This window comes from Notechis scutatus, chromosome 3, assembly GCF_049901735.1.
Source record: "Notechis scutatus isolate UNSWTSFEM ecotype Mainland chromosome 3, rNotScu1.2, whole genome shotgun sequence".
Lineage (NCBI taxonomy): Eukaryota > Metazoa > Chordata > Lepidosauria > Squamata > Elapidae > Notechis > Notechis scutatus.
The window spans coordinates 182,551,685-182,566,753 of NC_142011.1; the positions used below are offsets into that span (position 1 = coordinate 182,551,685).

General features: G+C 33.6%; 1 protein-coding gene across 6 annotated transcripts in view; it reads right to left on the minus strand.

Annotated features, from left to right (window-relative positions):
• The window catches only part of RUNX1T1 (RUNX1 partner transcriptional co-repressor 1), a 148,297-nt gene that overhangs the window by 122,587 nt on the left and 10,641 nt on the right, over window positions 1–15,069 (minus strand). For 2 of the 6 annotated variants that reach the window (XM_026690946.2, XM_026690960.2), the window contains exon 2: window positions 62–234. The exons of the other annotated variants lie outside the window; for them this stretch is intronic. In XM_026690946.2, coding sequence (XP_026546731.1) covers window positions 62–149 — 88 coding nt within the window. In that variant the 5' untranslated portion in view covers window positions 150–234. The remainder of the gene's footprint in view (window positions 1–61; window positions 235–15,069) is intronic. 6 annotated transcript variants of the gene reach the window in all.

The following is a 15,069-nucleotide window of genomic DNA, read 5'->3' on the forward strand; positions in this document are numbered from 1 at the left end:
AAAAAAAATCATTATTTTTCTTCTCAAAAACAGCATGTTGAATTACAAATCTGTTCCTTACCTTGGCAAAATTCAAAGTTCCCTTTTTTCCGGCAGTCACCTATTACTAAACTCAGTGCTCTCCAAGTGTTTCTTTTGACAGATATCATTTTCCACCAATCTTCCTGCTAATTTCCTCTCTCCTTTTCTGACTGGGACAGCTATTACGTTCACCAGCCCAGTGATCAATCTTTTCTATTGACAACAACAAAAGGGGAAAAAAAACAAAAACGCACATATCACAGCCAGTCTGAAGCACAAAGGCCTTCTGTTTACATATTAATACTAGATTCTTTTTAAAAAATAATTACAAAGAACAAAAAGCATAATCCTAAAGGCAATATTTTGCAATTGTATTATAATCTGAACCCAATGCATTTGTAAATGTTTAAGTCTCTAGGAAAATGCAAAAAATGCTGAATGAGTAATAAAGTCAATTATATATAGCTTGTAACTATGAACTCCTTCAGATTGATAATTTATGGCCTCATTCCAGCCACTGTTGTAACAATATATTACTAATGAGACATGTTTTATATCGCCACAGTGATGGCTGGATTACGCTTCGAATTACTAGTCTGGATGACCTCCAAGATTTAAGTGAAATCAACTGTTTACAGAAAAACCAAGGCAACTGCTGCATCCTGGGTCAGGCTATAAGGCTCAATTATCTATTCAGCCTTCCAAAAGTCCAGACAGATGAAATTTTCTTATCAGTGATTACCTGGTCCTTTTTAATTACTGTGCAGACAGCAGAAACTAAATCTGTCATGGACAGGATTCATGTCATGGACTCTGTTGTTGACACCATCTCCTGCAAAACTATAAATCTAAACCAAATCTAGTTTTCCAACTACCTAAAAAGTAGTAAACTTGGCTGATGTTTTTTTATTGATTTCAGTGGAATAAAATAAGTGCAATGCAATAAATCATGTTAGAAAGATATTCTTCAGCCCAGCAACCTGCCATACTAATATCTCTTTGATTAAAAAAAAGTATACCATAGCCCAGTAATTTCAATTTGTGCAGCATCAAGAAAGGAGGCGGCCCACTAGATAACTGCTTGTTCTCAACCTTTGCAATCAGGATCTGTAGAACTAAAATATGAGATTTGAAACTATTGATAAATCCCAAGTACCAATGTAGCAACACAGCAGAATTATCTGTTTTCAGAAGATATCTGCATGAAGCTTCTTCCTTTCTTTCCAAATGTTAAGGAAATACGAAGGGATTAAGTATTTCTTAATATAATCCTCATTCCACTTGTGTGGAGACTCTTAGCAAGATGTCTTTTAGATTATGCTCTTTCCTTAGTTGCACCTGAAGTTTCTGTAAGAGCTTCTGCACCAGAGACAAGTTCCTTTTGTGTTTAATCACACTTGGCCAAATAAAGCTGTTCTATTCTGTTTTCTGTTCTGTTCTGTTTGCTTTTTAACTTTGTTTTAGGGCTTTATTTTTTTAGTTTGTTCAATAACAAAACAAATAGCTGGGTTCCTACATTTTTTAAAAACTGCCCGTTTTAAAGTGCTCTCTTTTTTGATATTACACCCCTAGTACTAGTCAAATGATGCATATATTGTCTTAACAAAGTGAAATCTACAGTGGGTTATAAACAGTCACTTTCTGTCAATAGAATCGGTTACTAACCCTATTATCTCCAGGTAGAAAAAAACATTCTTTCCAGAAACTCTAGTGGATCACTGACAGTGATTAAGGACAGTGTAAAGATAGGATGACCAGTTTAGGCAGCTTTCTAGGATTCTATATATTCTTTCAATACTACAAGCCTTTCGTTTAATTTAAAAACCCTGTATAAAGCTTTACACATTCGGAAGTAAATAGAATTACCTACAAAACATCTTAATGATTAAAATGCAGTAACAAGAGAGAGCTGGGGGGGGGGGTAACTCTTCAAGGGCAACTAAGCAAAAAGGGGAAATAATATTAAACTAAGCAGATACAACAGGCTTGTTCAAAATACTTCAAGTGAATTATCTCAGAGACAATTACAATAAACTCAGATTGGGAATAGGGCTACCATGAATCCTCCACAGATTGCCAATGAAGTCACACCAAGGTTCAACCAGACCGTGAAGAAACTTTTTTTTTAGATGAATGGAAATGTAAAACCTGCACCTATTCTCTGTTTTATTTGCTTTATTTCTGCATTTTCCTAATGTAATTTATCAATATGTATTTGCTTTGCAAAACATCAAGGTAACACGATGTTATAGAAAATGTTTGTCTGTCTGCCTATGTAATGTTATCAGACAGCCAGTTTGGTTTAGTGGTTGAAACAAAAGGATAGAAATCAGGAGAGGGGGGATGTCTTATCTTGCCATAAGCACAAAGCCCATGGGTGATCCTGAGCCAAATTCTCATCCTAAGAAGGAAGGAATGGCAAACCCCTTCTGAAAATACTGCCAAGAAAACTGCATGAACTTGTCCAGGCAGTCACCAGGAGCCAAATATGATTCAAAAATTTGCCCTCTACACACAGAGAGTATAAAGCAAGCCACTCCTAGTTGTGAGAACTTCCAGTTGTATTCCATCAAATTGCAATGTAGTGCTGCCATTTGAAAAAAAATGTGTTTCAAAAAATTGCAATGTAATGCCATTTGAAAAGGCAATTTGGTCTTGGCTCTATAGAACAAAGAGGACAAGAAGCGGAGGGGGGGGGGGGAGAGAAGAGTAATACCAGAAAAAGAAATTAAAAATTGAGAAGGAAGGAAAGAGAGAAGGAAAGAGTTTGAGGAGCCATGATTTCCTTGCCCCCTCCTCTTCTCCTCTGTATTCTCTGTATTCTGTTGATTTAAAAAATGTGTCCTGTTGAAAAATTGGTAGGAAAAAAAAAAAAGAGAAATCCAATTCAGCACCAGATTCTGTTGTTTCAAGTTTAGTGAGGGATAGATTGTATCTTAGATAAAGGTGAAAAAACTGGAATCCGAAAGCAAGCCCCCAGCATGTCCGTGTCCTTGTGTGTGTGTGTGTGTGTACACGCACACACATGTGCGCGTGTGTAAAAATAAATATTGGCAAGTGAAAATCAATCCATTCACTTTCTTAGAAATCATTTGGCACAGATTACACTCTGGCCTAGGCACAGTTTTGTGATACCATATTTGAGATGTCAGGGCTATATTATGAATCAATGCTTCCTTTGCAAGCAAATCTCTAACAGTTTTAATGGAAGTTAAATATTTATAAAAACAAATCAGGCCACAAATGAGATATTTTCCAGGTTTTTAATAAAAAATAACCTTTTATATTAAAAAATAACTTTTATATTGTTATACCATTTTAAAATTTATTTTATCAAACTTAGAGACAGCATGTTTCACCCAACTAATATTTGTCAGCTACAAACCCATCTCCTTAAACCATGCAAGCTCAGAAGAATAATGTTTATGCGTTGGCATATCTTAATAGAGTGTTTCAAGAATTATTTTAAATCAGATAATTTATTTTATACAACAATTATCATCTGACTAATAGGTTCCACAGATCTGTTTAATGCAAGAAAAAGGTTTAGCAGATGGTGTGTTATAAAAATTATGCAAAATCACTATCAAAATAGTGTTCTGAGGTCCAAAGCAGAATATAAAGGCTACATGGTTAATTATACTGATTCAATACTGATTCATGCAAATTACAAAATAAATCTTACAGATATTTACAAATATTTAAAAACAGACAGTTTTAAAGGAACATAATTTCTGTACATTTTTGCAACTTTACTAAACAAAACATTTAATGTTTATGTACCTATATTTACTTATTTATTCAAAATTTATCCCACTTTTTCATTCCCTGAATACCTAAAATTAAAAAAAAATACAAAGTAAAAGAATTATATAGAGGATATTGCAAATTAAAGTACTAAAATTGTTTAAGTGATACACAGCAGCAATTTGCAAAGAATAGCAATAGTATATAGACTTATATACTGCTTCACAGTGCTTTACAGCCCTCTCTGAGCACTTTACAGAGTCAGCATATTTCCCTCAACAATCTGGGTCCTCATTTTACCGATCTTGGAAGGATGGAAGGCTAAGTCAACCTTGACTCTGGTGAAATTCGAACTGCCAAACTGCAATCAGCCAGTGATCAGCAGAAGTTGCCTGCAGTACTGCATGTTAACCACTGCAGCTTTGGTGCTGTGCATTAAATGTGGACTTCTAGAATGGTGCATTAGAAGTGAACTTCAACTTACAGCCAGTCAGAGATTGTTGGAAGTTACAATGGATATGGGGTACTTACAACCCAGATTTCAAATTCCAAGGTTGATGGCTTCCTATGGTCACAACCATTGACAACCGAGCCACATTGACAGCCATTTGCAGAGTCCTACAGTCACATGACCTTGCATTTACTTTTGATTTTTGGCAAAACCGGATCATAGAAAACCGTGGGCCAGTTCTGTATATAACCCTGGTGTTCGGTTTACAACCACTTGCAAAAAATATCATAAAATCTGGTCAGTCAAACAGATGATCAAATTTACAACGCTCAGGAGTTACAATAGAGCCTGATTAGCAGGCTCCATTTCAGTTGTAACTCTAGGATTATCTGTATTAAACTCATGACGTTTGATTCACTATATATACCTACAAACATATTCCTATTGCACAACTACAGTTCAGGCCCATTATTTTATTATTTATTGAATTTGCACCCTATCTTTTTATCAAGAAAAGTATCCTAAACATCTACATGAATAACAACATATTGGCAGTTCAATAGCACTGATCTTTTACATCTGTGTAAGATTGAGGCATGTGTCAATCAAGTACCCTCAGTATAAGTCTACTTGGAGTAAGTTCCATTAAATTTAACTGGTTTTACTCTCTGTAAATGGATATATTGCAACTTAAGTATTCTTTTTATGAATAGCTCTGCCTTCTGAAGTACTACTAAAATATCATTTTAAATGATAGTCAATAGTAGCAGCAGAAATCTGCTGAAATCATAAGAATTTTAAAATATAAAGTCTATTTTTCTTTCTATTACATCTAAAAATGAAACAGGCAAGAAGGAAATATACTATTTTTATTACTTAATGTGCAATCTTGAAACTAAAATGTCTGGACTAATTTAAAATCCAGCCAAAAGGATTTTAAACTTTAACAATTTGTATTTCTCCCTAAGAATAATATTCGAAAAGCTCATCACATTACATAACCATGGAAATGCTGAAAACATACATTTTCAAACAAATATTACTTTTTCTCAATGGTATGAAGTAATTAAAGCCATATGTGTAAATCTGTGATCCATGCAGTAGTTCAAGCTGCAGCTAATAGAAAATACAGAGAATGAACTCTGCCATATAAAAGATTCTTGTTACAGAAATATAATGTGAAAACCAGATGCAGACAGAAACCCTTAATCACAGATGGGAATGTAATCACTGGCATACAGAATATTTTTTGATCAATCTTAACCATATGTGAAATGTATTTATTTTTCACAGAATGCAATAAGTAGGGAGTACCTTCTATTTGAAATCAGTTAACCTTAGAGTAAGAACACTTTTATCTTATTCCCTCCACTCCCTTGTAAGATATTCAGCCAAGCTAAGGTTTTAAGAGGGGCTTGCTGGGCCTACCCAATCATTCTTACATCAGTTTATCTTTCAGAGTATTTAATAGGATGTAAAGACTTACACATATTGAAATCAATGTAAAAGAAAATCCAATGCAGTTACCAATTCCTGCATTGCTTACTGTCAGGAATCCCTTCATCACCTAAGCATACACAGGATTATATTACCATTGGAAAAGAGAACGCAATTTGTTCAGCAACAGCAAATCACATGAGAAATGCATCAGACACCAAACAGATTGCTCTTGAGCCAAAACTGCTGGAAAATAATTAGCTAAAATTTCATATCCCCCTTTTTTTAACCTGACAGAGGGACCAAATTATACTAGTAGGACTGTTGATACTTACTAATTTGTCAGTGTTGTTATTCCAACATTATCAGATGAAGAGTATTACTGAATAAATAAATACAATAAATACAATTGTTGAATATTGCAACAAACCTTTGTCCCAGGAATATGTACATTTTATTTGTATTCTGATCTCAGAGTTCAATAAACTGTCCTGTTTATAAATATTAATTTTATCCCCTTTTCTGGAATAGCTATTAGGAAATTTCAGGGTTTTACTTTAATCATCTACAGCTTATTTTTTTACTTGAATCCTGGAAGCTGGTTTCTCTTAACTACAAATAGTCCTTGTTTAGTGACTGTTAGGATGGTGATAAAAAAGTAATTTCTCACATTTACAATTTTACCAATAACACCTCACATTTACAATTTTCAGTTGCAAAGCAAAAGGAAATTGAAGTAAAACTGTAAGCAGTTTTACTTTAGCAATAGTTTTGCTTAAGGACTGAGTTGTGATCCCTAAACGATGACTACTTGTACAGTTCAGTTAAACAAGACAATATTGATTCAAATCGTGATGAAACATTTATTTATTATATGTATAATACATTAACTTTAAGGATTTTGTTTTTATACTTGGCTACTGGACTGTATAGTTACTGCTTTCTGTCAAGTAGATGTGGAGGGAAGCATGAATCTCCTGATCATGTGACATATGCAGAGTGCTAGGACAATAAATTATATATTCATTAGAATGTACAAATGACTATCAATATCCGCTTGTACAACATTACTTAAGGGATGTTCATCCCCTTCAATACTAATGCAGCTAACCATATTTAACATTATATAACTAGAGCTGGATTAGGACAGATATTGACACAATCTACTATCCAAAGCAAAGGAGAAACAATCCAATAATATAAATAGAAGTAAAATTATCTGATTGATCTGTACATAATACGTACTGTATGCACATTCAATTTTATTCTTTTTCTGTTTTTAAATTGCATTTACATATAGATAGTACAGGTACATATCTGTAAAATGCCAGCAAGCATGCACCAACTGATACTCAACTGTTAATATTTCTGAGCAAACATTATTAGAAGCAAATGTTCATAACCCCATGTACTGAAAACTTGTTAGGAACAGTAAGAATATTCCTAGTTGGGCATTCCTAGTTGAGATAAATGTACATTTGTGCTCTTATTTTAATGCATTTTTAATTTTTTGTCAAGAAAAGTTGTCCAGATCTTTCCCCCATTAGAGATTGTTTCATATTTTTATTGTTTCGGTAGGTTATTGTGTACCTTTTTAGCATGTCAACTTCAGGAGCTTTGGCAAAAAGAATCCCCCTTGAACTTTCTTATTCACATACATAACAAAAACTATATTCAATGTGATTTTCCAAAACAGAAATTCCAAATCTAAAGTCCACTCTGAAGCTATGGGCTGTAGTCTGGAGATCCACAGCACCCCAAATTTCAAGAAACTGCAGAGGATTGCAAAACTTTAACAAGTGCTTTCATGATGGGCAGTTAAAGTAAAAATGTGGTAAAATCTGCAACACAAGGCCTATATTAGAATGTCTACACTGTTTTTTCCCCCAAAAACTAACTGCAACAATTTATTTCCCACCATATGAATGAATGAAAGCCATCTATGTTCAGTAAAGAAACTAAGAAATTAACAAACAACAAGAAATATTTAATTCTGATTACCAGCAATCTGGAACGAGAATAGCACAAAGTCAGCCCAAATTTATGGAACCTCGAAAAAAACTAAGGGATGTACCAACTTCATTTTAACTACATATCTGTACCCTCGGGCTTTTTCCCCCTTACTCATTTGGGAATGTAATAGATCAGGTAAAGAGAATGAACCATAATATGAAGAATTTGTATTTAACAAGGAGAAATAGATAATCTGACATTCAATGAGATCTGTCTCATGGGAGGAAAGGAAGAGAAGACTTTGGCTCTTGTTTATTTTTCTATTTATGAAATAAATGTCTATTCCCTCTTTCTTTAGAAAAATCCAAGGCAGCATATATGGTTCTTCCTCTATTTCATTTTATTTCCACAACAACCATGTGAATAGCCTTTAGTGAAAGATTTAATTGGACCAAGGTCACACAGTTAGCTTCATAGCCGGGGGGAAAATCTAGGTCTAGGATGTTCAGTCCTAGTTTGTCATTCTACCTGTTTAGCACATAGTCCTCAGAAGTAATCCCCACTTAGTTAATTGTATCTTTCTTAGCCCTCCTTCCACTGTAATTATTGCATTAAGTTTCAAGTTACATCTTTCTTATGACCTGCTGTACTGTACTGTGGTATAATAGAAAACACAGTTCTGTAATTATTAATAGACAGTGATCAGAACATATTGTGTTAGTAATGCAGATTACACTAGCACCTTAAGATTTTGATATTGTATTCCAGACTGGAAAATAAAAGAGATTTGAAACTTTGAACACTTCCAGTCAGGAACACCTGAGGTATTGGTAAATTTACTATGAACAGTGATTCAGCAATTAGAACATAAACACATTTTTTGTTGATCATCTGGTTTGGAGGACAGCCAACTTCACTCAACCACTACAAGTGGTAATTTAAACAACAAAACTTATAAAAAACTAAATATAACAACATAAGGGGATTATAACATTTCAAATAGTTTAGGAATAATTCTAAAAGGGAAAAAAAGAATATTTCTTGCCTCTAGGTATGAATTAATATTTATAAGTGCAGAGAAAAAGCCAAGCTAACAAAGAAGAGCTACTGCAAAATGCACTAAATCATTCAACAGCTTGGAGACTCTGCAATATATATATATTTTCAAGTTCATTCAAAGAGGCTGTTTTTCAATGGCCAGTATCCAAAGTTAGTTACAGAATCAGTACAGAAGACAAGAGTCTATCTTTAGTATTTTCCCAAACTGAATTCCCAAATGAGTTGAACAAATAAAATAAAACTACTTATGAGGAAAAGCCTCAATTTCTGTATTAAAGATGAAAATGGGTTTCCAAAAAGCAAAGCAAACAGAAAAAATACTAGGTACACCCTTAGTTATTTGAGTAATTTAGTTTTATCTCACTGAAATATGTGGCTAACCAAAGGTCAGGTTAACGATGCTATAAATCTCAATCCAATTTAATATATGTAGTTCAATTCAATATATTGTAGTTATTACAATTAATTGATTAATTATTTTTCATTAAAGAAGGCCCATTTTGTTCACTGTAATGGATGGATGGATGGATGGTTAGCAAAATCAGTGTAACACAAAGAAAACAATGTCTCCCAGCTAAGTCTGCCATTTTTTAAGAGATGGAGGTTTTTTGCATGTAATCATTTTGTATTTACTTACATATATAACATTGCCCATTACTTGCTGATTACATTCTAATCAGTCAGGTGGTTAATAAATCATCATGTTCCAACCTGATTGATTTAATACTTAGCAAGAAGAAACTCTATTTTTTTAAAAAAATATCCTTACACAATGAACAGAAATCCGGTAAGTGATCCATCTTTAAATATAAAAGGGAAAATACATTGTAAATAGACCAGAATTTTATAGTGTGATATAATTCATATCACACTATGAAAACTCTCTACAAATATTTCTTTCTCTTTTTTTATTCTATCTCCCTTATCTAATATCATAAATGAGGGACCATCCCTAGAGAACAAAGAGAAGACAGAATCAATTACATCCAGTGTCCGGTTTCTTCAGAATGAAGGCATCTGTTCCATGCCAATGACTTCCACACAGAAGAAAAACATAACTTTGAAGGCATCTGTGTTCATGGTTGACAGTTGCGCATCTTAGGGACTTCTGTAATTGCCCAGCTGCAAACATTATTTGCCTATTGCTACCACTACTGCAGCTGATCTCTCTTTCTCTCTCTCCCTCCCTCTCACACACACAAAATTTAGAAAAGAATGTTTATCAATGCAAAAGTGGCATGAGTTGCCTAAACTTTTAGTCTCCGCACTTCATATGCTACAAGTACACTAGTCGCATGGATGAATAAGGATTTCTCTTACAATATTTGTCCATGTCACTGACCCATCTCCCAGTGACTAACTTACAAACAGAATCCTTAAACATCACTGCGACTACCTTTCACCATCATTATCATTAGTAACATTATTATTATTATTATCCCAAATACTAGTCCAAGAAGGAACAAGCAGTGTTAGGTATTTTTTGCTGCATTGAATTATTTATGAAAATATTAAAGGCGAGATAACAATAAATATTTTCATTGTGTTGCTCTTCTTTTTCTCATTCCACAAGGCTCTCAACTTCAAAATTTCCAAGGGAATACACATAAATAATGTTTATAAGAATAGAAGGAGGGGTATAGATAAAACCTAACCTCTAAGAATGACAAACCTGTTTTAACACTTCATTCTCACCTCAATGATCATCACTTGAAAACAGCCACTATATAGGAAACCAGTTTATACCAAGCCAGACTATCTAACTAATCTTATTTATTCTCCTTAGTAATGGGCCTTCAAGATCATAAACTCCCCAAGGTTTCCTATTTAAATCTCATTTAACCTGGACCACCCTGTAAAATGATAATGGTTTTAAATGAATATTCTTCCTTTATGTTTGTTTAAAACTCTTGCACATGCTACTAGTGCAATACGCCCAAATTGTGTTTATTATGGAATAGAAACACCTCAAAACCCAAAGAGCAGCATCAATTGTCCCAAGGGGAAGCAAAGTTACTGAACCTTGGCTCATAAATGCAAGTGTGAAACTTGACAACTAACATCTGCCAATGTGTATGCAATACCTGCTTTCCCTTATAATTAGGAAGATATATTGGAGAATAAAACTTTAGAAATATTGTTTACAGTAAGGTAATACAGAATTCCAATGCCAATTTTGCTATCTTGAATAATGCTTTAAAATCCATGTTAGATTTTCAAACAAAGAAAACAAAATTAAGACAATGGCAATCTGTTAACAATAGCTTTGAAATACATATATTGAGGAAAATACAATATTAGGAATGAGGATGAAATTATTTGGATTCATGTTCATACAAACCATACTCATTCATGCTTCTCCAAACTAATATGCAAATCTGAACAAACATATTCTAAGATTTTCATATTTTGTGATGGAGTGCCCAATCAAAAATATATGCCAGACTAAACAGCACAAAAATGCATAAGTGAGCTTCATATGAAGATTGTACATATTTTCACATGCCTTTTTATACTAAAAATCACAACTTGAATGAAAAATTCAACCATAGAAATAGACTTGTTCAGCCCTAAATGCTACTGCTGTCGGTAATGCTGCACTGTTTAGCTCATGGATCAATCTACTAACTATGCCATTGCACACATGTTCTATCTATAATAAGCCCATTTGTGCCTAAATTATTGGGTATGGGATTAGTGTCCTCTACTCATTGTACAACTATTGTTTCCCAGTCAATTTTAATAAATGCAATAAATTTAAGGTTTGTGGAAGAGGGAAATATAGAAAAATAGATTGGCCTTGAAGTGTGTATATCTGATAAATACGTGTGTCACTTTAAGTCAGCTTTCTACAGTATACATAAAAACCTGATAAAGTCAGGTTGAAATGATAGGTAAAATATGATAAAGTTAAGAATCTTTTCAGTCATAAATTAGTCTTCCCTCAAAGAACACAACTCCACAATCCAGAACTAGAATCCTAATTCTATTATTCTTTTTAATCTGATGGCATATTCATCTTTTAAGTTTTTTTATAATACTGTCACACTCCCCCCCCCTCCCAGCAACAGCACTAATTTATGTTTAAAGAACAAACCCACAATCTGGCACCATTGTTCATAAATGTCTGGCAATACTATCAAATTTCTGGCAGCCGAGAGACTTAATCGCTTTAACAAACAATTCTACCTGGAAGTCCTTTTAAGCATGCTTTCTTAATCTACTGTAGCATTCTTCCCAAATTTCCTTTGCAGAAGTATTTTTGCATGCTTCTCTATTTCAATATCAGAGAAAAATTATATTGGAACAAATATTTCTGTCTCTTGCTTTCCATTCTTCCATACAGCAATTCTAGCATCTTAATTCTTTGGAATGTTGTCATTCAATAGCCAGTACAGTCTTTGGTTAAGGGCCATCTAAGGAGATGCTTTTAATCAGTTCATTAAATTGCATTTTCTCAGGCCCTAAAGCAAAGATTTTTACTATGCTACTTTACATTTTTAACTTTATTTTAAATGTATCATCCATGCTTTCTATTTATATCATAACATACCACTCTTGGATGCAACCCTTTCATCATGGAGAACAACAAATAACATTTGTTATTATTGTTTTAGGGGAAAACAAATACTTAGCTAAGGTATTAAAGGAGATATAGATGACGTAAGGTTTTTTTATTGAGGATTTATTGGCATGTAAAAAACATGAACATCTTGATGCCACCTTGTTATATGTATTAACACAACATGTTGTGATAAAATGATGAAAGAGTAGTTTGCATCCTGCTGCTCTAAGACCAATCAGGAAATGTTACACTGAAAACAGAACATCAGCCAGACAGTCCATTGTGGAAAGTCGTTTGACCCAGCGAATTGAAACATGACATTTGAACTACCACCTAGGGAGGTGACTGTGCGGTCATCATCAGTCAGGCAAGCAATGTAGCCTATAGCTCTTCAGTTAAAGTGAATCACAAAGGGAAACTGGTTGGTGGTAATGACTGGTACTTATGCAAATTGCATATTAATATCCAGCCAGGCAGATATTGAAGCGCCCTATAGCCATCGAGGTAACTACAGGTTCCTATGTAACTGAGGTGGGCTGTGAAACTACTTTCTCAGATGGTGGTTAACACACTCCTGTTTTAAAATATGATGGAGAATGACCAATGCTAACAGATGCTAACCAATAATTTAAAATAGCAATAGTCCAGTTTTATTGTTGCTACTGGAAGAACAAATTTATCCACTAGATGGAGTCTCGTCTATAATGGCAATTACTACAAGAACTGCTTTGTAACATAGGCTTTTCTTTCAGATGTTCTGTTTCATTGTGTAACAGTCCACACAGATTACTGAGCAGAACCTGAGACAAATAAAGGTTCTTCAGAGATTTTCTTTTCACTTGTGGATTATTCCACTGAGGTAATTCACCTAGTTACTCGTTCAGCTAAGCTTCTGGTGTTATATTATTTTCAGTAGGCCAATGATTGTATTTATAATAGCACCAAAAATCTGAAGAAAAAATGTATTTAAAACTTGGGTACCTATTGTAATTACTGTACAAAAATCCTTTGTCATACTAACCTCTTTTTTCATAGTAATTTACCTCATTTTGAATATCACTTGTCATTTTTTCCTTCATTGGTTTTTTTTAAAAACCATTTATTAAACAAATGCTTAGCTTGCCTATCTATACTTTTTATTACACACATGCTTTTAAAATTTGTATCCTGTGCATTCCATAAAACTTGATTAACATGACTGAAGAGGCTTTTTAATGAATACACTCAAGCATAATTTAGCCATTTTATTTAAATATGGAAAAAGTTATTTTAGTTAAAAGACCTATTAACTAAAATACCCTTGATTACCTTAAAATTTTGATTTGCTGTTCTAAGAATAGGCACTGTATTATTGTGCAGAATGGGAGAATAGTAGGAATGGATAAATGTCATGTTAAAATAATGAAAAAAAATATTGTAAGGCTGGTTTCAAAGTGACTTTCCCCCCCAAATTAACAAGTGCTACACAACGTACAAATGTTTACTTAAGAAAACACATTTATTTCTCATCATCATAATAAATTCCTAGCTTCATAATACTATTTTTCTGCTCCTCATAAAATTGCTAAGAAGCAAAAGTGCACATTAAGCTAGAATCAGTTTTTCAGAACCAATTTTTCCTCCAAATAACCCACGCACATTAACAAAAGATTGCAGTGGCTTGCAAATTATAGGGTGTTATTTTTAGTGGAAGTAGTTCAATATTCATATTGGAACAGATGTAGCAGTTTAACAAAACAGCTCTTCAAATCCTGCACAAATTGAAAACAGGAAAACTGATTGCATTTTCTCTTATCACTTTCCTTTTCTAAATTGACACTTATGGCCTTCTGAAAATTTACACGTGGCTTTCATCTCAGTAGCACCTGCTGATCAAACAGAAACCTAAAATTTTCATGAAAATGTTATGAAGGATTCATTTTCTCTACATTATTTCAGAGAAACATCAAGAGTTCACTTCATGGCCACAACTGTTGTATTATTATAGTACTATTTGAATTCATCCTATATTTTCATTGACATTTTAAACAAGGAGTTAAATCACTGGTGATTCTTGTCATACTAGTTCTTTGTCTGCTTTAAATTAATTTTCATTTCCATGCTTGCCTAGACCTGATGAGTTTTATTGTACTACTGGTTCCATTTTATAGTATCTCAAAGAATTTGAGATAATAAACATTTTATTATTTCATATCAAACTTGTCTTCAAAAGGCAGTGGACTTGATGATCCAAGATGCCACAAAAAAAAAAAATCACAACAATTATATCAGAAATGGATCCAACAATTATATCAGAAATTGTCTCTCTGACATGGACTCAAAGAAAGATATGGTATTTAAATTATACCATTCCTTTATCATACTGTACAATCTATGAATCCAGTGCAACTGTGGACTCCAAATGAACAATAGGTTTTGACACATTTGCCAACCAATTCTCGCAGAAAAATGGTAATCCCTGACATAACATGCGAAAATGGAAGCCCAGAAATACTATATATTCTTGGGTCAATTAAAGAAGTTCCTAAAATTTGGTTTATGTAACAGAGAGATTTCAGCCTCCCCATGTCTTCTGCAATTATCCATTGCTATTCTGCTTCAATGATTAGGAGACCTGAAGACAGACACAACAATACAATAATATATGTGGCACTCCTGCCTTCTGGTTTGTGAACTTGTGTTCCATCATGCTTGCTTACTGAGGCACTTGTAAACCTGAAATGTCAATATATTCAGTCAATGCAAGTAAAGTAATGGGGCTCTATTGTCTCATCCCATTGATCTTCTGTTGTCAACATGGATCCATGACTTCCCACCTCTTTCAGCTTTAAACAGA